The 26,353-nt window shown below is 46.8% G+C and overlaps 1 protein-coding gene across 1 annotated transcript; it reads right to left on the bottom strand.

Moving 5' to 3' along the window:
• Nucleotides 1-570: 570 nt before the first annotated feature.
• BTC (betacellulin) lies at nucleotides 571-25,741 on the bottom strand (the record flags this gene model as incomplete). The annotated part of the gene is made up of 7 exons (XM_083473508.1): nucleotides 571-1,171; nucleotides 2,074-2,181; nucleotides 6,205-6,351; nucleotides 7,958-8,075; nucleotides 15,605-15,703; nucleotides 24,786-25,021; nucleotides 25,734-25,741. 6 exons carry the CDS (start codon nucleotides 25,739-25,741, stop codon nucleotides 2,076-2,078), a joined length of 714 nt encoding a protein of 237 aa, XP_083329634.1. The 3' UTR covers nucleotides 571-1,171; nucleotides 2,074-2,075.
• Between the last annotated feature and the right edge of the window lie 612 nt (nucleotides 25,742-26,353).

Below are 26,353 nucleotides of genomic sequence, written 5' to 3'. Positions count from 1 at the left end.
AGCAGATTTTGTCTGATCATATAGGTAAAGGTAAAGGGACCCCTGACCATTAGGTCCAGTCGTGACCGACTCTGGGGTTGCAGCGCTCATCTCGCTTTATTGGCTGAGGGAGCCGGCGTACAGCTTCCGGGTTATGTGGCCAGCATGGCTAAGCCGCCTCCGGCGAACCAGAGCAGTGCACAGAAACTCCGTTTACCTTCCCACCGGAGTGGTACCTATTTATCTACTTGCACTTTGACGTGCTTTCGAACTGCTAGGTTGGCAGGAGCAGGGACCGAGCAACGGGAGCTCACCGCACCGCGGGGATTCAAACCGCCGACCTTCTAATCAGCAAGCCCTAGGCTCTGTGTTTTAACCCACAGCACCACCCGCGTTCCTAAATACAACGTTGTCCTGTTTCATAATAAAATATCCTGCTTTTATATCTTAACAAAGAGTCCTTCAAAAAAATATTTTAAAGTGCAGGAGACCCTTTGCTGTTTAGTATTGCTCTGATATAATGGAAGCATAAGATGCCGACAAAAAAATCATCTACCTTTTGTGTTTTTCAAATATCTAAGAGACAAGACACACAGAACAGGGAAATTTACACTTTCCAAATTCTCATTACTACAGTTACAATGCAGCTCTCTTTTTTAAAGCAAAGCAAGGGGTCAGCTGCGCTCGAAACAGCCAACAGAAAACATTTTTGCCTCGTAAAATCCAAAAAACATTATATCATCAATCAAAGCTGCAGCTATTTGTATAAATACAACATCCAGACCTCATCGGCATTTACATTTGCTCCTAAAGGCACACTTTGGTTCACGAATTCTGCTGTACATAAAAATACTACAGATTATTACATCAATTCCTATAATATTTATATATATAAAAATTCCTGCTTCTCTTCCATGCTGGCAAATTCAAAGTGGGTTATTGAAGCACTGAAGGGGATATGAAAAGCAGCCCTGTGAAAATCCATTAGGTGCTTCTGGAAATTCCTGTTTTTCCCATGGTAGACAATTCCTCCAGATTTTTTTCACAGAATCAAGTCACAAACGCACAGCAATTATTACACCTGCATCCATTTAGCCACATTGGTTTTCAAGTCACTAGCCCTCATGAGTTCCGTCAAGATGAAAAGGGCACTGGAAAGTATGGAACCTGCCTGCAAGCACCTTTTGACAACCTGCGGGGTAAAAAGAGAAAGTAATTCAGTCAGGATTTCTTACCGTGCAGAACAACACTAAGCAGAAACAAGCTCCACTGTGTTCACTGCAGTCATTTCCAGGTTTTGGAGGACTGTGTTCTTAATAAATCTGGGTCCCATCCTTCCTCCTCCCATCATTTTACAGAATCATGCCAATGGTCATTATCCCACAAGTCATGCAATTCCACAACCCCCCACAACTCCTATTCAATGACGCTGTCATCTGCACATGTGCAATGGATGTCTAAACTGTACACACCTCAGCTTAAGTTTTTGAATTGGGTGGAAGCTGGTTTGGGCGAATGTGAATCAATCAGCAGTACAGTGGTACCTCGGGTTAAGTACTTAATTCGTTCCAGAGGTCCGTTCTTAACCCGAAACTGTTCTTAACCTGAGGCCCCACTTTAGCTAATGGGGCCTCCTGCTGCTGCCGCGCCGCTGGAGCGCAATTTCTGTTCTCATCCTGAAGCAAAGTTCTTAACCTGAAGCAGTATTTCTGGGTTAGCGGAGTCTGTAACCTGAAGCGCATGTAACCTGAAGCGCATGTAACCCGAGGTACCGCTGTATTTCTCAAGAAACAGCAGGATGCAGATGGATTGAGGCTAACATCTTGTGTACTCTAGTTTCAAACACCAGCAAAGGTTGTGCACTGGAGTCAGAGTAAAGCATAATGTGTACACAATCTGAATCTCCTAAAATACATGCTTAACTGTGCCTTCCCATAGTTAGAAATCTGGAGTTAGCTAGAACATAATGAGCCCCCGCTCGTATTTTAGGAAAACGTTGACTAGCCTGAGCTCACTTGGTTTGAAGACAAACAAGCTAGCCCAAACATTTTATCTGTCGCCTCAAATAAGCAAAGCAAGCGAAGAAGTAAATACCTTCATGCAATGTCTGTCTCTAGAATATCATCTGTTTTAATAGGCAGCCTCTTCTCAAATGTCATCATTTCTTCCTCTCTCCTCTTCCTGCGCCTTTTTTTACAGTAACTTGAAAAGCAATTTGCAAATATGTGTCATTAAGCGCACATCTAGTCCGTAAAATTAGAACAGAGAAACGCGCACCACTGCAACACATGCACCTTAAACGTATTTTATTTCTAATAAATCTAGATCATCTTTTCAAGTACCGTGTTTTTCGTCCCAAAGGACGCTGCGTCCCATAGGACGCACCTAGTTTTTTTGGGGGGAAATAAAGGAAATTTTTTTTTCCTTTATTTCCCCCCCAAAAGCAGGTCGGGGAAACCGAACCAGGTCGAGGAACAGCGGGATGGCGGCGCTGCGCCTCCCTGCTGTCCCCCGAGCTTGTGAGGCTGGCCCATGTCTGCCCGGCGCGAGGGGCGCTCTGCTTCAGGGCGCCCCGCCCGCCGGTAGGCTGGCTGCTTTCCGCAGCGTGGGGAGCCCTGCGGGGAATTCCTGCAGGGCTCCCCGCGCTGCGGATGTCTTCCTGAAGCCTGGAGAGAGAGAGGGGTCGGTGCGCACCGACCCCTCTCGCTCTCCAAGCTTCAGCAAAAGCCTACATTCGCCCCATAGGACGCACCCAGATTTCCCCTTTATTTTTGGAAGGGAAAAAGTGCGTCCTATAGGGTGAAAAATACGGTACATTCCCAAGTAAGAAAGCAAGTGCTTTCTCCAAATGAAATCAGTGACAAAACCTGTTGTGCTTTGGCAACTAAGCAGACCGTTGCCATAGTATTCAAACCCCACAGAATTCAAAGGAATACAATGAGCCATCATGTGGTGACTCACAAGTTAGGCCAAAGTAGTCTTATATGCTTCATTTTGCCACATAACTGTGGAAGACTTTGAGGAAGGAATGTGACGCGGGTGGCGCTATGGGTTAAACCACAGAGCCTACGACTTGCCGATCAGAAGGTCGGCGGTTTGAATCCCCGCAACGGGGTGAGCTTCCGTTGCTCAGTCCCTGCTCCTGCCAACCTAGCAGTTCGAAAGCACGTCAAAGTGCAAGTAGATAAATAGGTACCGCTCCGGCAGGAAGGTAAACAGCGTTTTCGTGCGCTGCTCTGGTTCGCCAGAAGCGGCTTAGTCATGCTGGCCACATGACCCGGAAGCTATACGCCGGCTCCCTCGGCCAATAAAGCGAGATGAGCGCCGCAACCCCAGAGTCGGCCACGACTGGACCTAATGGTCAGGGGTCCCTTTACCTTTGAGGAAGGAACCATCGTTATTAGCCACTCAGAGGAATAAAAGGGAAAGGGAAAGGACCCCTGGATGGTTAAGTCCAGTCAAAGGCAACTATGGGGTTGCAGCACTCATTTCGCTTTCAGGCCAAGGGAGCCGGCGTTTGTCCACAGACAGTTTTCCGGGTCATGTGGCCAGCATGACTAAACCGCTACTGGTGCACGGAGGACTGGGGCGAGTGTCAGAGCGCATGGAAACGCCATTTAACTTCCCGCCGCAGTAGTACCTATTTATCTACTTGCACTGGCATGCTTTTGAACTGCTAGGTGGGACAGAGCAATGGGAGCTCACCCCATCATGGAGATTCGAACCGCCGACCTTCCGACCAGCAAGCCCAAGAGGGCGCTGTTAACAGAGGCTTGCGGTGACATTTTCCCTAGGAGGACAGTTAGGGTCAGAGTTGCATCACACCTCTTTCCCTAAGCTGGGCAGAATCTTCTCGGGCTTTGGGGATGAGGTGCCAGGTGAAGATTTAAGAGACTAGCCTAGTTCCCCAGTCTACTGACCTCACACCACTGACTGTTAGCTTATCCAATTCAACCTCAGGAGGGCTTTGTTTGCGTACTGGCAAGAGACACAAAAGAGTTCAGTCAGGGATCAGAATGCTGCCTAAGGGCTCACCCAGGCTCATCCTTTTGAGCTGCACTTTTCAGGCAAAGGTCCATACTTAATATATTATTATTATTATTATTATTATTATTATTATTAGTATCCCACCCAATTGGCTGGGTTTCCCCAGCCACTTTGGGCGGCTCCCAAGAGAATATTAAAAACACGAAAAAACATCAAACATTAAAAGCTTCCCTAAACAGGGCTGCTTTCAGATGTCTTCTAAAAGTCAGATAGTTGTTTATCTCCTTGACATCTGGTGGGAGGGTGTTCCACAGGGCGGGCGCCACTACCAAGAAGACCCTCTGCCTGGTTCCCTGTAACCTCACTTCTCATAGGGAGGGAACCGCCAGAAGACCCTCGGAGCTAGACTTCAGTGTCCGGGCAGAATGATGGGGATGGAGACGCTCCTTCAGGTATACTGGACCGAGGCCATTTAGGGCTTTAAAGGTCAGCACCAACACTTTGAATTGTGCTCGGAAACGTACTGGGAGCCAATGTAGCTCTTTCAGGACCAGTGTTATGTGGTCTCGGTGGCTGCTCCCAGTCACCAGTCTAGCTGCCACATTTTGGATTAGCTGTAAAGATTATCTTCAAAGGTAGCCCCACATAGAGCGCATTGCAGTAGTCCAAGCAGAAGATAACTAGAGCATGCACCACTCTGGCGAGACAGTCCGCGGGCAGATAGGGTCTCAGCCTGTGTAAAGCTCCATGTCTGAGGTGTTTTTTTTGTTTTGTTCCAGCACTTTCCCCAGGAAAACCTACACTTTACCACCGAACTGGAGCAAACAGCAATCATGGGTTTTCCCGGGAAAAGCACAGAGACAAAAACCAGCAAACAAACTCAGACACAAATCTGGAAAGCCCAGACCTGTGGCTAGAAACAAAGGAAGTCTGGATGAGCCCTAAGAGCAAGTTGCAATCTTTGTTTTATTCAGGATGTTTGAAATGTGGCTTCCTGGAGAGGGATCTGCCTGAGGAAGGCCTCAACTACCCCCTCAGATTTAACGTAGGTTGGGGGGGTGGAGAGAGAGAAGCAAAAAATTAAAAGTGGGTTTCATGTTTCTGATTGGGGTCACTGGTTGGTCCTGGGTTTGGAAACCAAGGCCTAGACAGCTGACTTGAAAAGAGACAACCAACATTTCCCCTTTTAGAAATAATATTATATAGCTACTTTTGGAGCAGTCGTTTACAGTCGTACCTCAGAAGTCGAACGCCTTGCGAGTCGAACGTTTTGGCCCCCGAAACTCAGCAAACCTGGAAGTGAGTGTTCCAGTTTGCGAACGTTCTTTGGGACCCGAATCTCCGACGCGGGTTCCGATTGGCTGCAGGAAGTTCCTGCAGCCAATCGGAAGCCGCACCTTGGTTTCCAAACATTTGCGAAGTCGAACAGACTTCCGGGAACGGATTCCGATTGACTTTTCAGGTTGTAGACCGCCGAAACCCAGAAGTACCGGAATGGGTTACTTCCAGGTTTCGGCGGTCGCGGATGTGCAGAGGTGCTAAATTGCACTTTGCGCATGTGCAGAAGCGCTGAATCGCAACCCGCGCGTGTCCAGACGTGGGTTGCGAACACTGCAGGTTGCAAATATGCATCTGTGGCGATCACACACAGGGCCCCCGGACGTTTGACGGTCTATTGACCCTGTGCCACCACTGCAATTGCTTTTTCGGCGGCTGCTACCACCCCATATCTCACGGGGACACACGGAGTCCAGTCAGTTGTTAACATAAACAAAGAATCAAGTTTATTTTTAAATGTAGGAACAAGCGTATGGTTTCAGTTAATTTTTCTCTTGTCAGTTTCTTATTCTTAGTTCCTAACAACTCCAAACTGATTATACCAACTATCTATCTGACTCCACCTAACAATTCCTCTCACTCTCTCACAATACAACTCGACCAACCCACACCTAAACCTCCCTCTTCCTTATTCAACTCCCAAACCTCAACTCTCAACTCCCAAACCTCAACTGACTTTCAAAACCTCCCACTCTAACTTTCATTCCCCCCTTGCATTCTCACTGGCCAATCACATCGCACCCATTTTAACCCTTTCCTTATGACCCATCCTAGGAGGCAAACGCCACAGCATCCCACACGGATCACGTTCGCACCCCGAGTGTCCACTGTACTGCTATTCGTGTAAAAGACCCAAAACACCAGAATCGACTCTCTGTACTTTCGGGTCGGCATACTTACTGAGCGCAGGTGCATATACATGCAGTCAGGACGATGAGCGTCACCATCACACCTATCAAAGACATCACCACAATCTGACCTTCATCTCCTCGCAAGTAAAACAGATCCAATCTCTCACACCTTGCGCCGGTGTAGCCTTTCTCGCAGCTGTAAAGGAGGGACAGGAGAAGTGAGGGTTGTGAGACGCAAAGGGGATTGTGTCAATGCACACCAATGGGCCCCTTCAGTGCCGGATTTACATATAAGCTAAAAAAAGCTATAGCTTATGGCCCCACTCTCCTGGGGGCCCCAAAAAAATGTAAAGGGAAAAACCACAATGTTCATTTCCAAAATATAAGATAAAAAACAAATAAAATAAAACCTACACACAGCAACAGTGTTTTGTGTTGTGTAGGCTCCTATGATGTAAGTAAGTAAAGAGTAAAGGGACCCCTGACCATTAGGTCCAGTCGTGACCGACTCTGGGGTTGCGGGCTCATCTCGCTTTATTGGCCGAGGGAGCCGGCGTACAGCTTCCGGGTCATGTGGCCAGCATGTCTAAGCCGCTTCTGGCGAACCAGAGCAGCACACGGAAACACCATTTACCTTCCCGCCGGAGCGCTACCTATTATCTACTTGCACTTTGACGTGCTTTCGAACTGCTAGGTTGGCAGGAGCAGGGACCGAGCAACGGAAGCTCACCCCGTCGCGGGGATTCGAACCGTCAACCTTCTGATCGGCAAGTCCTAGGCTCTGTGGTTTAACCCACAGCACCACCCGCGTCCCTATGATGTAAGTAATGGGCCCCAATTGCTAGCCTGCTCCCTAAAATATCACTGGTTTGCTCAGTTCTATATATAGGGTGCCTACATTCTGCATGGACTTCTTAACTGTGTTTCAGTTCAACAATTACTTTGACAAAAATACATATTTTGTTAAGTGCAAATTTCGATACCTATTAGGTCAAAATATAAACAGTTAACTTATTAAACCTCACAATAATTTCATAATTATTGTATTTCCAATAGTATATCAGTAATTTTTATATAACTGTATAATCAAATCAGTAATTTTTATATAACTGTATAAGCCACTCTGAAAATTCATTATTCAAAAAATGACACTTCATCTGGTTGTAAATATTAAGATTATACCAGCAAGAATGAGTCTTTTTGTAAAAAATATTATTTAAATCAAGTCTTACTGACGAGTGATTTAAATCAATTTGATTCAAATCAAATCTACCCTGGCAGAAACAGGGATCCTCATCTGACTACAAAAATTCTGGTCACTGACTGATATTAAACTGGGGGGAGACTTGACATCTTCACCTCTGCATTTCAGCAGCAGTGGTGGCAATATGCTTTTCAAAATATTCTGATGCTCTGGAACAGGGGTCAGCAACCTTTTTCAGCCATGGGCCGGTCCACCGCCCCTCAGCCCTTATGGGGGGGCCGGACTATATTTTGAAGGGAAAAAATGAATGAATTCCTATGCCCCACAAATAACCCAGAGATGCATTTTAAATAAAAGGGCACATTCTACTCATGTAAAAACACGCTGATTACTGGACCATCCTTGGGCTGGATTGAGAAGGCAATTGGGCCGGATCCGGCCCCCGGGCCTTAGGTTGCCTACCCATGCTCTGGAATAAGCCCAGAACTGAAAGGCAAGCTGATGAAGAACAGGCTCTCCATTTCCAGAGAGCCTGTCACGTCAGAATTCAATGGCGGACAAGTGACGCCTTTCTCTCTACTTCGGAAAGTCGACGTACACGCATGCCGGAATCTGTTCTGCTGCAACGTAACGGCATCTTCCCTTGATGCAGTAGTGCTTGTACTCCTCAGGACATTTCGAAAAATGCCCTCTCCACCTCAGTCCTGTGGTGCCGCCTGGAAATAAAAAAAGGGAGATAAATTAGGGCAGGGAAGTCCAATACGGGACCTTCAGGGTCTTTTTGTGCAGGACTCAAAGCCAGGTTAAGTGAGATGCTGGGCTTTGGAAAGGAGGCAAAAAACTATATGCTTTATAAGGGCGGTCTCTTAAAAAGCAGAGACATCACCTTGCCAACAAAGGTCCGTATAGTTAAAGCTATGGTTTTCCCAGTAGTGATGTATGGAAGTGAGAGCTGGACCATCAAGAAGGCTGATCGCCGAAGAATGGATGCTTTTGAATTCTGGTGCTGGAGGAGACTCTTGAGAGTCCCATGGACTGCAAGAAGATCAAACTGATCCATTCTGAAGGAAATCAGCCCTGGGTGCTCACTGGAAGGACAGATCCTGAAGCTGAGGCTCCAAGACTTTGGCCACCTCATGAGAAGAGAAGACTCCCTGGAAAAGACCCTGATGTTGGGAAAGATGGAGGGCACAAAGAGAAGGGGACGACAGAGGACGAGATGGCTGGACAGTGTTCTCGAAGTTACCAGCATGAGTTTGACCAAACTGTGGGAGGCAGTGGAAGACAGGAGTGCCTGGCGTGCTCTGGTCCATGGGGTCACGAAGAGTCGGACACGACTAACCGACTAAACAACAACAACATACCGGGGCGGAGGAAGGGGCGGTGGGGGCGGTCCACCCCGGGTGTCTTCGCTGAGGGGGGTGACATTTGTGCGCCGCTTACCCATGATTCAAAAGCCTACGCTGAGCCGTCGGGCAAGGGGGGAACTGCAGCACTTTGCCAGCGGCATTCTCCCCTTCCCCCTTCGTTTTGACAGCTGAGGGAGGCTTAGGAGTCGTGAGCAGGTTGCACACCGAATGTCCGCTATCGTCTGCTCTCTCTGCCCCTGTGGGCAGCTTGTTCTGCTCCTGGCTACAGGGCACGTGCGCCGCTCCGTGCACCCGGGCAGCTAACCCGCATGGTGGCCAACAGTAGGTGGCGCCAGAGCCAAGGAAAGGCAGAGCTTGTCACTCTAGGAATCATAGAATTGTAGAGTTGGAAGGGACCCCAGGGTCATCTAGCCCAACCCCCCACAATGCAGGGATCTTTTAGATCAGAGAAGAGCAACGTCCAGCCACTTTTATTGATGGGGTCTGTGTGGAGAGGGTAACAATGTTCAGATTTCTGGGCATTGAATTACAAGAGGATCTGTCCTGGAGTGTCAACACAAGGGGGCTTGTGAAGAAGGCGCAGCAGAGACTGTACTTTTTGAAAATACTAAGGAAAAACCATCTTCCGCAGAAGCTGCTGCTTGCCTTCTATCACTGTGCCATTGAGAGCGTGCTCACTTATGGCTTATGTGTGTGGTACGGAAGCTGTACTACCCAGGACAGGATGGGGTTGTGCAGGGTTGTTAAGGCAGCAGAGAGCATTGTTGGCTGCCCACTCTCCACCTCAGAGCAGATTTATGCCACAAGGTGCCATAGGAAGGCACTGGACATAGTAAAAGATCCATCGCATCCTGGTCACTGTCTCTTCGAGCTCCTGCCGTCGGGACGGAGATACAGGGCGATGAAGACAAGAACGAGCCGTCTTAAGAACAGCTTCTTCTCCAGAGCGATCTCGGCCCTGAATGGGAAGCCCGGACTTTGAAAGTCATCTAATCTCCCTTGCTGTATTATACTGTATTGTTTAATTAGTGTTTTTATGGAGCAGTCAAGTAATTTCGTTGTCCCCGAAGGGGGCAATGACAATAAAGATATTCTTATTCTTCTTATTCGGCAATGTGGTGCTGAAACCCACGACCCTGGAGGTGAGAATCTCATGCTTTACCGAGTGAGCTATCTAGGTCCATCCCCACCCTCTCCCCTGCTGGTTTCCCAAGGGCAACATTGAGAGTAAGGAGGAAGAAGCTGTCCACCCATGCCAGCACCCTAGACTAGCTGTTCTTACTAAGAACAGGAGTGTCACGGTCTGGTTCATGGGTGATCGAAGTCCCGGCTGGGGACGTCGGGCCTGGGGGCAAGATGGCAGGGTGGGAGAAGGAACGAGAGTCCAGAAACCAGGAGTCAGATCGCAAAACATTGGAAGACACAAGATTTACCCACTCTGGAAGATTGGCAGATGCAACTAATGGACTATATGGAGATGGCGGAGATGACTGGCAGAATCCGAGACCAGGGAGAGGGGATGGTGGAGGAAGATTGGAAGAAATTTAAAATTTATTTGCAGAAATATTGCAAAATTTATGAATGTTAAGGACATTGAAATGAACTGCAGGGGCTCTAGCAACAAAGTAAAATGTAAGATTGGATTAACAACAGATAAATTAATAGGATATGAATTTGCTGAATTGATTTCTAAAAAGGGATACAAGAATGGGAGATGTGAGGAAGTCTGGAAAATAAGTTAATTGAAGATGAAAAATTAAGAAAGAGGGAAATTTTTGTTTTTTGTTAATATATGTGTTTTTATTTCTTTTTTTTCTTTTCTGATGTGTTTAATGTTTGCATTTTTTGTATTGTATTGTTTTCTGTGACTTCGTATTTTCTTTGTCTTTGTACGCTTTTTCTTTATTGTGAAACTTAATAAAATATTTATAAAAAAAACAAAACAGAAACCAGGAGTCAGGAAGCCAAGAGTCTGAGGGTTAGAGGGCCGGGAGTCAAGAAGTCAAGGGTCCGAGGGTCAGGAAGCAAGGAGTCAAACACAGCAAGGCAGGGAACGTGTTGCTGTGGCAAAGAGCCGAAGGGAAATGCTGACCTTATATCCCTTCCCGGCTCTTGCCAGCAGGTGCTGTGAGTTACCAATCGGCCTCACCTGTGTGGCCGTGCCTTGCCTCTCCAGAACAAACTTAGGAAGGCCCCAGTCCTGCAAAGTCCTATTGGTTACAGGGCCTGGCTGCTACACGCACACCTGACAAGGAGGCATGCAAGGGGTAGGTGGGGCAGAGCCCCATTCATCCCAGTGGAGCAGGCCCCGCTGCCACTATCTACAACTGCTTGAGGATACCCCTTTGTGCTTGCCACATGTAAAGTATCAGCTCCATCTACTATTCATGAAGGCTGCGGCACCTGAAAATTGAACTACGAAGCCTTGAACGCTCTGCGCCAGACTCTTTGGAAACCCAACAGCACAAGAGAACAGAAAACTCGGCTCCGTTCCACTCCGGGAACTATCATCACAGGGGTTAAAAGTTAATGCTGCTACAAAAGAATGATTAGCTGTGCGGATTGTGTTACCAGGCTGAATACTAAATGACGCTCGGCGAAGAATGCAGTCCGTACCGTGGCAGATTACACAGTCTCCACTCTCGACAGAGGAGATCTCTCACAGTGGGCATTTTCAAAGAGACGGTGCAAAGGCAAGGGAAACAGGTCACCAGAGGTTCACATCTCAACAGGAAACTCTGGGTGGCTCCCAACAGAATATTAGAAACACGATAAAACATCAAATGTTAAAAACTTCCCCAAAAAGGGCTGCCTTCGGATGTCTACTAAAAGTCAGATAGTTGTTTATTTCCTTGACATCTGATGGGAGGGCGTTCCACAGAGCAGGTGCCACCACCGAGAAGGCCCTGTGCCTGGTTCCCTGTAACCTCACTACTTGCAGTGAGGGAACTGCCAGAAGGTCCTCTGTGCTGGACCTCAGTGTCCAGGCTGAATGATGGGGGTGGAGACGCTCCTTCAGATATACTGGGCCGTTTAGGGCTTTAAAGGTCAGCACCAACACTTTGAATTGTGCTCGGAAATGTACTGGGAGCCATGATGGCCGTCCCCTGCTTCCACGCTTGGAGGCAATAGTCTTTCTGAATATTGGTTGCTGGAAACAACAGGAGGAAAAGGGCTCTTGTGTTCGAATTCTGCTTGCTGGTTTCCCACAGGCTACTGTGAGAACGAGGTGCTGAACTAGGTGGCCCATTGGCCTGATCCTGCAGACTCTTCTTATGTTGTGCATTGACTCCTATTCTAGACATCTGGAGGAATCATAGCAATACACACGTTAGGGAAGAGAAGAGATAACGTCTGGGTTAGAAGTCTGGGGGATCCTTAAGAGTAAAAGGTAAAGGTAAAGGGACCCCTGACCATTAGGTCCAGTCGTGACCGACTCTGGGGTTGCGGCGCTCATCTCACTTTATTGGCCGAAGGAGCCGGCGTACAGCTTCTGGGTCATGTGGCCAGCAGGACTAAGCCGCTTCTGGCGAACCAGAGCAGCGCACGGAAACGCCGTTTACCTTCCCGCCGGAGTGGTACCTATTTATCTACTTGCACTTTGACGTGCTTTCGAACTGCTAGGTTGGCAGGAGCAGGGACCGAGCAACGGGAGCTCACCCCGTCGCGGGGATTTGAACCGCCGACCATCTGATCAGCAAGTCCTAGGCTCTGTGGTTTAATAATAAAATGATTTTATTTACATCCCGCCCTCCCCAGCCAAAGCCGGGCTCAGAGCGGCTAACAACAGTAAAATGATACAACATTCTAAAATCAGTTCATTATTAAATCAGTTCAAATCGAATTAACGGCAACCATTGGGCTAGAGTTCTGTGAGGATTACCAAAGGAGGGGGTCAGACTGTGCCTTGGCCAAAGGCCTGGTGGAACAGCTCTGTCTTGCAGGCGCTGCGGAAAGATGTCAAGTCCCGTAGGGCCCTAGTCTCTTGTGACAGAGCGTTCCACCAGGCCGGGGCCACAGCCGAAAAGGCCCTGGTCGAGGCCAGCCTAACCTCCCTGTGGCCTGGGACCTCCAAGATGTTTTTGTTTGAAGACCGTAAGGTCCTCCGTGGGACATACCAGGAGAGGCGGTCCGGTAGGTACGAGGGTCCTAGGCCATATAGGGCTTTAAAGGTTAAAACCACCTTAAACCTGATCCTGTACTCCACCGGGAGCCAGTGCAGCTGGTATAGCACTGAGTGAATGTGATCCCGCAGCGAGGACCCCGTAAGGAGTCTCGCCGCGGCATTCTGCACCCGCTGGAGTTTCTGGGTCAGTCTCAAGGGCAGCCCCCACACTGTGATTGTACTTCCGAAGAATGGGAAAAGGGGACTCCCATCCAGACATTCACGACAAAGAGTTGGTGGAGGGCTATGTGCCTTAACTAAATTAAAACCACTGATTAAAGAGCTCACCGTTAGTGGGAAAGGCGAACCAACATTTTAATCAATTTGGGAGTCTGAGATCTAGCGCAGTTTCTACCGCTGACCTAAATGGCTTCAAAACGAGCAAGATCGGCTCTCTTTGGTCTTGTGGAAGGTTCATATTCTTCACTTCAGATGCCCATAACTCTTGCTGCTAGGAAGACTAGAGTGATTTCAGCCTGAACTGAAAAAATACCTGCTGGCCTTGAATATATTCTACAAAAAAATGCTATATTTGGACATGGGCAGAAAGTAGAGCAAACTCAATCTTGGCCCCAAACAATTCTAAACATTTTAATCTCCAGTTGACATTTGAATGAGTAATAATCTGTCAGTTTGCAGTGGTATCCCAAACTAAAACGAGACTTGCATAACTCAGGTGGGAGGTAACAGAGTAGCAAGAAGATATAAGGAAAGCAGCCTGCATATAGTTATTATTTATACCAGAGGTCAGCAAACGTTTTCAGCAGGGGGCCGTTCCACTGTCCCTCAGACCTTGGGGGGGGGGGGGCTGGACTATATTTTGAAGGGGAAAAATGGATGAATTCGTATGCCCCACAAATAACCCAGAGATGCATTTTAAATAAAAGGACATATTCTGCTCATGTAAAAACACCAGGCAGGCCCCACAAATAACTGAGAGATGCATTTTAAATAAAAGGACACATTCTACTCATGTAAAAACACGCTGATTCCCGGACCGTCCGCAGGCCGGATTTAGAAGGCGATTGGCCCGGATCTGGCCCCCGGGCCTTAGTTTGCCTACCCATGATTTATACTTTTAACTCCCTGCCCTTAATACAGTGGTACCTCGGGTTAATTACTTAATTCGTTCTGGAGGTCCGTACTTAACCTGAAACTGTTTTTAACCTGAAGCACCGCTTTAGCTAATGGGGCCTCCTGTTGCCGCCGCGCCGCCAGAGCACGATTTCTGTTCTCATCCTGAAGCAAAGTTCTTAACCTGAAGCACTATTTCTGGGTTAGCGGAGTACCACTGTATACCACTGTATACTCATTCCTTGCTCTCCACACACCCCTCTCCTTTTTAAACCCTTTACACAGATATAGCCAGGGTGGCATGGTGGCAAGAGTGTCAGACTATGGCCTTGGCAACGATGGTTCGAATCCCCACTCAGCCATGAAGATCACTGGGTGAGCTTGGGCCAGTTGCCATCTGTTAGCCTAAACTACCTCAAAGGGTTGTGTGAGGATGAAATGGAGAGGAGGAGAACCATGCAAGCAACCTTGAACTGCTTTGAAGATAATAGTGGTATTTACATGTAATAAGCAAATAAAATGGTTTTCCCAGTAGTGATGTACAGAAGTGAGAGCTGGACCATAAAGAAGAAGAAGAAGAAGAAGAGTTTGGATTTGATATCCCGCCTTTCACTCCCCTTCAGGAGTCTCAAAGCGGCTAACATTCTCCTTTCCCTTCTTCCCCCACAACAAACACTCTGTGAGGTGAGTGGGGCTGAGAGACTTCAGAGAAGTGTGACTGGCCCAAGGTCACCCAGCAGCTGCATGTGGAGGAGCGGGGAAGCGAACCCGGTTCACCAGATTACGAGTCCACCGCTCTTAACCACTACACCACACTAAAGAAGGCGGATCGTCGAAGAATTGATGCTTTTGAATTATGGTGCTGGAATTATGGTGGGGGGGTATTGCCTGTTTGTTTTCCCCTGTGTTTTGGTAGTTCGGGGCATTGTGTGTGTTTTGCCAGTTTGAGCCCTGCCTATCCTTCTTCTTGGGAGAAAAGCAGTGACAAACCTAGACAGCATCTTAAAAAGCAGAGACATCACCTTGCCAACAAAGGTCCATATAGTTCAAGCTATGGTTTTCCCAGTAGTGATGTATGGAAGTGAGAGCTGGACCATAAAGAAGGCTGATGGCTGAAGAATTGATGCTTTTGAATTATGGTGCTGGAGGAGACTCTTGAGAGTCCCATGAACTGCAAGAAGATCAAACCTATCCATTCTGAAGGAAATCAGCCCTGAGTGCTCACTGGAAGGACAGATCCTGAAGCTGAGGCTCCAATACTTTGGCCACCTCATGAGAAGAGAAGACTCCCTGGAAAAGACCCTGATGTTGGGAAAGATGGAGGGCACAAGGAGAAGGGGACGACAGAGGACGAGATAGTTGGACAGTGTTCTCGAAGCTACCAGCATGAGTTTAACTAAACTGTGGGAGGCAATGGAAGACAGGAGTGCCTGGTGTGCTCTGGTCCATGGGGTCACGAAGAGTCGGACACGACTAAACAACAACAACAACAAGTAAATAAAATAACTTATGCCAGCAGAGATTTCCCTTAGCTGGGGAGAGTGGGAGGAGACAATTGACTGGGAGTGGCTAACCATGCAATGTACTGTAGATCTGGGTTTAGAATAGCACCATCACATATAATCCGTATTGTTACCTGTGCAATTTCCATTTGGGTAGCCGCACGACAGCCTCTTTGTTTCCTGTTCAGCGGTTCCATTGCCATCGCCAGTCACACAGTCGAAAATGGCAAAGCCTTCAGAGGGGGTGGGAGAGAGAAAGCAAAAACATTACACACATATATTTTAAGGACCTCTTTACACCCATGTTTGTTTTGCCAGGCACCACCATGCATTGGAGTCAATAGTAAAAGTAAAGGACCCCTGGATGGTTAAGTCCAGTCAAAGGTGACTATGGGGTTGCGGCGCTCATCTCGCTTTCAGGCCAAGGGAGCCAGTGTTTGTCCGCAGACAGTTTTCCAGGACATGTGGCCAGCATGACTAAACCGCTTCTGGTGCAACGGGACACAGTGGTGGAAACCAGAGGGCACGGAAACAGCATTTACCTTCCCACCGCAGTGGTACCTATTTATCTACTTGCATTGGTGTGCTTTCAAACTGCTAAGTTGGCAGGAGCTGGGATAGAGCAACGGGAGCTCACCCCGTGGCGGGGATTCAAACCGCCAACCTTCTGATCGGCAAGCCCAAGAGGGTCAGTGGTTTAGACCACAGAGCCACCCGTGTTAGACATCCCATAGTGTAAACACAGGAGACTGAAGAGAACTCTCTAGTGCTACTCTCCAGTCACAACCCTGCATGTAGGAACCAAGCCATCAATATTCATCCTGCAGAGTCTGTCCAGAAGGAAACCAAGAGATAGACCAGAAAGATCAGGGCCATACTCCTGCTGTCCTTCTCTTTATTAAGAAAATCCATCTGGGCGACCAAGGCTGAGTCAATCCCCAATCCCAAGTGAGCATAGATCCAGGTTATCAGTCCCGTCTGCAAACATCTGGAGTTGTTCCACCACAATCCACTCCATCACCTTGCTCAGAAATTAAGAATTTGCAACCCAGGATGTACAGTGGTACCTTGGGTTAAGAACTTAATTCGTTCCGGAGGTCCGTTCTTAACCTGAAACTGTTCTTAACCTGAAGCACCACTTTAGCTAATGGGGCCTCCCGCTGCCGCCACGCCGCTGCCACCGCCACACAATTTCTGTTCTAATCCAGAAGCAAGGTTCTTAACCCGAGGTACTATTTCTGGATTAGCGGGGTCTGTAACCTGAAGCGTCTGTAATCTGAAGCGTATGTAACCCGAGGTACCACTGTAAGTGTAATTGAAAATCCATTAACTTCCCCCAAACAATTTCTCCATGTGTAGCTGGGAAGAGATGCATTGCAGAATTTGGGGAGAAATCTTGGGGAGAAATCTTAAGTTTGTGCTCCTCAAAGTTGAAACGCTTTGAGGCTTCCGCTTTCAGTTTTCGGTTGTCAAACAATTCGGAAGTCAACGGTCTTCCAGAACAGATTACAGTGGTACCTCGGGAAAAGAACTTAATTCGTTCTGGAGCTCCGTTCTTAACCTGAAATTGTTCTTAACCTGAAGCACCACATTAACTAATGGGGCCTCTGCTGCCGCCGCCCGGTCACCATACGATTTCTGTTCTTATCCTGAAGCAAAGTTTTTAACCCAAGGTACTATACAGCATCTTAAAAAGCAGAGACATCACCTTGCCAACAAAGGTCCATATAGTTCAAGCTATGGTTTTCCCAGTAGTGATGTATGGAAGTGAGAGCTGGACCATAAAGAAGGCTGATCGCTGAAGAATTGATGCTTTTGAATTATGGTGCTGGAGGAGACTCTTGAGAGTCCCATGGACTGCAAGAAGATCAAACCTCTCCATTCTGAAGGAAATCAGCCCTGAGTGCTCACTGGAAGGACAGATCCTTAAGCTGAAGCTCCAGTACTCTGGCCACCTCATGAGAAGAGAAGACTCCCTGGAAAAGACCCTGATGTTGGGAAAGATTTAGGGCACTAGGAGAAGGGGACGACAGAGGACGAGATGGTTGGATAGTGTTCTCGAAGCTACCAGCATGAGTTTGACCAAACTGCGGGAGGCAGTGGAAGACAGGAGTGCCTGGCGTGCTCTGGTCCATGGGGTCACGAAGAGGCGGACACAACTAAACGACTAAACAACAACAACTATTTCTGGGTGAGCAGAGTCTGTAACCTGAAGCGCCTGTAAACCAAGGTACCACTGTACGTTCGACAACCGAGGTTTGACCGTCGAATCCATTGGGCCCAGGAAAAGCTATGTGACAGTAAGACAGCCTCCAGCCACCAATTCCAATGGACTGTCTTTACTCTAATCCCATCATAATACCCGTTTCCCATCTTTCATCAACTTTCCCCCCTTTAATTCATTATTTTTCCACCAGCAACCAACGAGAACAAACTGAGGCCAAGGTTTTTAAATCAACCAAAGCTCCAGGGCTATGGAAGAACAGGAGAGCAGCCCAAATGCACTCCCCCAACAGAGGAGAAAACTGATGACAACTTATCTCAGAATCACAGAACGGTAGAGTTGGAAGGGGCTACACGGGTCATTTAGTCCAACCCGCTGCAATGAAGGAATCTTTTTGCCCAACCTTAGGCTTGAACCCATGACCCCCGAGATTATGAGTCTCATGCTCTACTGACTGAGCTATCACCACTTCCGTTTAGCTTTCTGATATGATCTAATCCCGGGCTCTCTGACACACCAGGTAAGCTCAACCTGAGATGGAATCTACCGATAGAAAACTTGGCTGTGCAGCAACATGAGAATGGATGGATTTGACGGCTAAACAGCAGCCAAAATAATAAAGCAATTGTTGGTGAACACAAAAGCGGGGAAGGCTCTTTGCACTTTCAAGCCTTCAAGGAAACACTTCACCCTCCCAGCTCAGACTGGGAGGCCTTCCCCGGGGCCTGTTTCAATGGACTTCAATGGGATTTATTCCTGGGTGCAAGATTGCAGCCATGATTCAACCCATTTGCTCAGAGACCCAGAAGTCTGTGAAATTAGATTATATCAAGAATGAAATACAGATGGTTTATTTGATTTAAAAAGTACCCAACAGGCATGCATACAAACACACACACACATTCCTCCCTGCAAAAAAAATTACCTGACAGCTTTTTAAAGAAGATAAACAGGTCATAAAACCAAATGTAGACTTGAAATGTGGTTTGCACACCTGAGAGTAGCAAAGCTTCAAATACAGTACAGGTAAAGGGACCCCTGACCATTAGGTCCAGTCGTGACCGACTCTGGGGTTGCGGAGCTCATCTCGCTTTACTGGCCGAGGGAGCCGGCGTTTGTCCACAGGCAGCTTCCGGGTCATGTGGCCAGCATGACTAAGCCGCTTCTGGCGAACCAGAGCAGCGCACAGAAACGCCGTTCACCTTCCTGCTCATCTCTTTATATTCAGTAAATTTGCTTGTTTGATGCAAAGATCATAGTGATCCTGAGAAAGAATTTTGCAATATCCACCCATCAATATATGGGAGTCAATCCTATTGATCTGGTAAAACAGTTTGCAAAGGCTATCCCATCTTCTTTATCTGGAAAAAGGAACCCAAAGGACCTCCTGTTTGAGACAGTGTACCCTTAGTCCCTGAACCTACATCTGATTCTTAGGAACTGAGAGATAGGAATGAGCACTGAGCAGAAATTTACCTTATTTGATACTTGGAGAGCAACATCATGCAAACTGACAATATTTGCAGGACAGAAAGGCTTTAAAAGACCTATTGTCAGGTTTTCCTGCGATGAGGCTGGTGTACCTACAGATATACAGTAGTCGCTCAGGAGAACATCAGCGTTCAAAATGGAAATGCGATTGCGCCATTAGGAAAATTTAGAGACCTAATAGTTCTGTAAGCCAACTCAAGTGTTAATTGAGTTTGCAATTTCACTTTTTAAAATGCAATGCAATTTTTGCTTAGTTTTTTCCCCATTTATGACATGCGTTAGACAGCATTTTGATTTGTAGTTGACATGGGCCAGTTTTCCATGTTGGAGGGAATTTGAAATAAAAGAAGTTTTTTTTATAAAAAAATTACTCCGAATCAGAGAGGAAGAAGAAGAGCGTTCAGTTCTGGGTTTTGACAGCTGGAGGGAAAGGGATTAATACCGAAAAAGCCATAACGCACGCCTGAGAGAAAAAAGGGTTATATATCTAAGGGCGATTTAGAAAAATAAATTGCAAGCACCATAGCACACTCTGCTATTTATTTTCTTTGCTGGAGCTCTTGTTTAACTGATCAAGAATGACCAACTGAGAGATCCTGCAAACCATTTTAACTGCCTACAAAATTATTACATTGGTGGCATATTTAAAAGTTGGAACATCTTCCAGTTCTGTGCCATTTACTGTACTTTGAACGATGAAGATGCATCACATTTTTTTGGAGGCGGAAGAATTCCCAGAATGTTCTGATACCAGCACTCTAAGCTTAGCACCGAAACATACCTTTCTGCTCTGCTCTGCTCACTTTCCCTGCGGGATGCCGCCAGTGTCCGCCTGCCTTAATAAAGTGTGCTTTCCTTTCTACAGGTTCTTCCCTGCTTCTGATGAATAGCCTCTAGATTGCAAGTGCTCCGAGGTAGAAAATGGTAGGAATGCAAACTTCCAACAGGCTATGGCAGTGTTCTTCTCCCTTCCCTGTTGGAGGCAAGGTGTCTCTGAATACCAGTTGCCGAAAAATTCACAAGTAGGGAGAGTGCCACTGTAGTGATCAGGTGGGATACATGCCGCTGCTTTCTGCTCCTGCCCACAGATTTCCCATAGGCATCTGATGGGATCTGGATGGGCTACTGTCTTGTTTCAGCATGGTTCTTCATTGATAGATTAATCCGGAAGCGCTTTAGCTGCTTGTTTAGTATGGCCCAGCGATGGAGCTGTTTTGGTACAGTGGTGGCAAGACGAAAAGAATCCGTTCTGTGATTCTCTTCGTCTAGCAGTTTTTTCATCTTGCAAAGCAAGCCAATTGACGGATTAGCGGATTAGCGCTATTAGCGGCTTTTAGCGGCTTATCTGCTGATCGGATAAGCTGATAAGTGGCTTAGCGGCTTAGAAAAGGGGGGGGGAGGAAAAAACCCCAGCAGGAACTCGCAAGACATTGTCGTCTTGCGAAGCACGCCCATAGGAAATTCGTTTTGCGAAGCACCTCCAAAACGGAAAACTCTTTCGTCTAGCGAGTTTTCCGTCTTGCGAGGCATTCGTCTTGCGGGGCACCACTGTACTCTTAAGTTCCTCTGAAAGAAGAACAACCCCCTTTTTTAGCATTAATTTATTGCCAGTAGTAGTCTTACGCTTCCTTCGAAATCTGAAAAAATGCATCTCTTTTGAAGCTTTTTTTTTTTTTAATGATGTGGGCAGTTATTTAATTAATTAAAATATTAGCAGCGATGCTGATACCTGTTCAGGGGTGCCCAAACTTTTCTTCAAAGAGGGCCAGATTTGATGAATTGAACATGCCTGAGAGCCCGCCAAAGTTTCTGAGCTTTTTTTTGGACTGAAGTTGCTAAGCTTTTTTTAGGATTTTACCCCAGGACATATACTGCCATGGGGACTGGATTAAATCACCCCTGGCCGGATTAGGCCCCTGAAACGGACTTTGGACATGCCTACTGTATTTGAAGCTTTGCTACTCTCAGGTGTGCAAACCACATTTCAAGTCTAAATTTTATGACCTATTTATCTTCTTTAAGGGACACGGGTGGCGCTGTGGGTTAAACCATAGAGCCTAGGACTTGCCGATCAGAAGGTTGCCGGTTCAAATCCCCACGATGAGGTGATCTCCCGTTGCTCAGTCCCTGCTCCTGCCCACCTAGCAGTTCAAAAGCACGTCAAAGTGCAAGTAGATAAATAGGTACCGCTCTGGCGGGAAGGTAAAATGGCGTTTCCGTGCGCTGCTCTGGTTCGCCAGAAGCGGCTTAGTCATGCTGGCCACATGACCCAGAAGCTGTACGCCGGCTCCTTCGGCCAATAAAGCGAGATGAGCGCCACAACCCCAGAGTCGTCCGCAACTGGACCTAATGGTCAGGGGCTCCTTTACCTTTACTGTTCTAATGGATTGTTGAATATTACTTATTTAATATAAGTTGCTATTTTAAAGTTATGCTTTATTATCACATTTTTGTATTGGATTAGATTATTAAAAGGTGTACATTCTTTGATTCTTCAGCTTGCAAACCGCCTTGGGTATTGTACAGGTGAAACTTGAAATATTAGAATATTGTGGAAAAGTTCATTTATTTCAGTAATTCAACTTAAAAGGTGAAACTAATATATGAGATAGACTCATGACATGCAAAGCCATAATCATCACAATTATAACAAATAAAGGTTTGACATATCTCACTTTGCATGTCATGAGTCTATCTCATGTATTAGTTTCACCTTTTAAGTTGAATTACTGAAATAAATGAACTTTTCCACAATATTCTAATTTTTCAAGTTTCACCTGTAAAATAGAAAGACGGTACAGTGGTACCTCTGGTTATCAACTTAATTCGTTCCGGAGGTCCGTTCTTAAGCTGAAACCGTTCTAATCCTGAGGTGCACAGGTCTGCCTCTGGTGCGCGATTTCCGTTCGCATCCTGGGGCAAAGTTTGCAACCAGGAGCAGCTACTTCCCGGTTAGGGGAGCTCATAACCCAAAGCGTGCATAACCAGAGGTACCACTGTCTACAAATCAAAAGTGAAATGAAAATGAAATGAAAAGGCAGACTTATCCAATGACTCTTTCTTGGAAGCACGGCTGCTTCATGGGATATAGTTTGCCCTGAGCGCATCTCCCAGAGCTCCTCACAATCCAAGCCACATGATGAGCCAGCCTTTGGCGGGGAAAAACTATGTTCTCAGAAGCTCAGTAGTTCTTTTGACACCAGCGACATCGTGAAGGCTCTACCTTATGGAGTGTGAGGCACAGCTCACGTTGACACCAGTTCAGCAAAATTCCCTGTGCTATTGTCCTTGGGGCGTGTGTGAGAATGACCGGTGTAACTGAACACTAGCCCCCATCCTATTTATGTTTCCAGTTTATGTCACCCTTTCTTCTCTGGGACTTGGGTTATGGTTTTTTCCCACACCTTCCACCCCTCTTCACTGTCAAAATCCAGAAGTGAATAATATTCTTCTCTCTGAATGGTTGTTCTTGAAGATTATTCTGCAGGGGTCAGCAAACTTTTTCAGCAGGGGGCCGGTCCACTGTCCCTTGTGGGGGGCCGGAATATATATTTTTTGGGAGGGAAATGAACGAATTCCTATGCCCCACAAATAACCCAGAGATTTTAAATAAAAGCCCACATTCTACTCCTGTAAAAACACCGGGCAGGCCCCACAAATATCCCAGAGATGCATTTTAAATAAAAGGACACATTTTATGTAAAAGCACGCTGATTCCCGGACCGTCTGCGGGCCGGATTTAGAAGGTGATTGGGCTGGATCCGGCCCCCGGGCCTTAGTTTGCCTACCCATGTTATTCTGCCTATGTTGCAAGTCTTCTCCAACAGGTAAGCTAGGGAAATAGAGAGCTAAGCCTCTGTGGATTGTAAACCGCACTAGTTTCTAGGAAGCAACTGTTCCATAAGTCTGCAAAGAACACAATTAACTTTGGAATCATTTGCTGCGTTATTTAATGCTGGTGGGTTCTGATATAAGTTTGTTTAACATTACAGAGCTAGGAATGTACACCTGCACATTACAGCAAAGAAACATAATAGATCCAGCAACATTCTCAAGCGAGAAAGGTTGTAAAACCACTTAAAACTGCATGTGATATACAACACCAGCACTCCGGGGCTCAGTCTGTTTTTAAATTCCCTGAACTACCGTTGATTCTAAAGCATCCTAAAATAAACACACAGAGCTAAATATAGAGGACTGGCCCTGTTCAGTAGGTACCCTGATGGACACGGCCACAGCACGGGCAGCAAACCCTGCTGGCCGGGCATAGCTTGATACACCAAAAAATAATAAAATAAAATAAAATCTCTCCTGCTAGGGCTGCTTATTCCCCCTCTCCTTAAACAAGCCGTTTGGGGTTGATTTGTGCTTTAAATAAGTTCAGAACTAGAATGCGCTTTTAGTGTTAGGGATGAGTCCCAGAATGAACTAAATTAAAAACTGCATCTGATCATACACAGAGTGCACAGCCCGCCTCAAAGATCAAGCAGCCAGACTTTTTAGCATACAAAATGAGCCCTGGAATATGTATATTTTTAAGAAGAAGAAGTGAAGCAATGGTCATATATATTAAGAAAGAAGATGTAAACTCCGGCCAACCACACTTTCCCATTCCGCACAGCTCTGCCAGCCCGTCTACAAGTTCTCAGATTGATGCAACTAACCTCTTTCATCCAGAGACTTCACAACCGCTGCTTTTTTTTCCTGGTCCTTCCCACAAACCCCTCAGTGCTGCTGCTGACACCACAAGCAGAAATGGATCAAGGGAAACTGCACCTGCTGAATTTCTGCCTGCCAGGTACCATAGAGGCTCAGGAACCCCTTGCAAGGAGGTGGGGAGGTAAGACTAAAAGGTACCCCTGCTAGTACAGTGGCAAGCAGTGCTTTTTTCTGGGGGGAGACACATACCCCTAAACCTTTTGTGAATCTAAGTTTGGCCTCGTTGAGGGGCAGTATTTCAAAATGAGTAGGAAAACGAGAGTACCCCAAACATTTTTTTAAGAAAAAAAGCACTGATGGTAAGTATTGCTGCCTGTCACACACCAGACCAGGGTCTGACTCCCAGACAGGGAGACTGATATTATATAGACTAGCCTCTTCCTTTTTTCTTTTTCCTTTCTCCTCCTGTGACGAGGCTGCATTTGAATATTTTAATGTTGTATTTTAATCTTGTTTTTAAAGTTGTATTCATTCAACTTGTTTTTATTATTGCTTGTTAGCTGCCCTGAAACCTTGGCCTTGGCTGGGGAGGGCGGGGTATAAATAAAAATTATTATTATTATTAATCTCAGGGTCCTGGGTTCGAGAACCACCTGGGGCAAAAATTACAGGGTTGGGCTAGATGGCCCTCATGGCCCCATCTACAATTCTGTGGACCCTCCATGAAAAGGAAGGCAAGGAATGGAGCTGCCCTCGTCCCTTTTTCTTCCCAGGTGCAGCTAGCAGTTTGGCAACACAGGCAGAAACTTTGCGGCTGCACCTGTTGGACGTCTGCCTGCCGCGAAGCTCTTAAAGGGCCGGGAAGAGAGGAGAGGGGCCACGCTGGGAAAGACCCCCCCCTCCAGCCCCACCGCGGACCCCGACAGCCCCCCGATCCTCACCCAGCAGCAGCAGCAGCGGCGCCGGCTCCATGGCAGAGCGCAGTCCCGGGCGCGCACAGCTCCGCACCTCGCCGCGCGCCCGGGCGCCCAGCGCCGAAGGAGGCGCCGGAGATGCCCGGGGCGCTGCCTCCGCCTGGCCGGGGGAGGAGCCGCGTCCTTCCCTTCGCGGCTGGCGGGAGGGCGGGCGGTGGGAAGGCGCAGTGGGTGGAGCAGAGGAAGGGCGGGTCCTGCCCCACCTGGGGGAATCAGGGGGGTTCCGGGCACAGCCTGGATGCAAAGAGAGTTGCCGGTGGTTGTCAGGATTGTTGCATATACTGTGTGTGTGTGTGTGTGTGTGTGTGTGTGTGTGTGTGTGTGTGTGTGTTCAATGCAAAATTACAACAAATTTATATACAACAAATATATATATTCAATGCAAAATTACAACATATATATATATATATATATATATATATATATATATATATATATATATATATGCAACAACAAATATATATGCAAAAACAAAATTACAATTTTCTTTTTTTAATAGATTTTTTATTAAAAGTTTAAACAAAACATTATTTTAAAACATCCTTAATTTCTCCCCCCCCCATTTCCCACCTCCCCCTTCCCTCCCATAAAACAACCCCCCCTCCCCACCCCACACCCCTGACTTCCATCAGTTCCAGTCTCTGCTTTCTCTATGAATGCTATTCTCTGCATGTTACAGATTTGTATAGATCCTTAATTTGTCTAGCTGTTTGTTATCAATAAAAAGTTTGTTTATTCAAAACCGGCCAAGGAGTCCAATTCACTTTGTTGCGTCTTTAAGTACTTTGTAAGAGGTTCCCATTCATCTTTTAAAGTCACAGTTATCCTTGTCCCGCAGCTTATGTGTCAATTTTGCCAATTCCGCATAGTCCATCAGTTTCTCTTGCCATACTTCTTTCGTCGGAGTTTCCTCACTCTTCCATCCTTGTGCTATTAATAATAATAATAATAATAATAATAATAATAATAATAATAATAATAATAATAATAATAATAAAATATTTATACCCCGCCCATCTGGCTGGGTTTCCCCAGCCACTCTGGGCGGCTTCCAAAAGAATATTAAAATACTATGATACATCAAACATTAAAAGCTTCCCTAAACAGGGCTGCCTTCAGATGTCTTCTAAAAGTCTGGTAGTTGTTGTTCTCTTTGACATCTGGTGGGAGGGCGTTCCACAGGGAGGGCGCCACTACCGAGAAGGCCCTCTGCCTGGTTCCCTGTAACTTGGCTTCTCGCAGTGAGGGAACCGCCAGAAGGCCCTCGGTGCTGGACCTCAGTGTCCGGGTAGAACGATGGAGGTGGAGACGCTCCTTCAGGTATACTGGACCGAGGCCGTTTAGGGCTTTAAAGGTCAGCACCAACACTTTGAATCGTGCTCAGAAACGTACTGGGAGCCAATGAAGGTCTTTCAAGACCGGTGTTATATGGTCTCGGCGGCCGTTCCCAGTCACCAGTCTGGCTGCTGCATTCTGGATTAGTTGTAGTTTCCGGGTCACCTTCAAAGGTAGCCCCACGTAGAGCGCATTGCAGT

This window comes from Podarcis liolepis (genome assembly GCF_965112155.1).
Source record: "Podarcis liolepis genome assembly, chromosome: 13".
NCBI classification, from domain to species: domain Eukaryota; kingdom Metazoa; phylum Chordata; class Lepidosauria; order Squamata; family Lacertidae; genus Podarcis; species Podarcis liolepis.
This window is presented reverse-complemented; position numbering and strand designations above follow the sequence as displayed.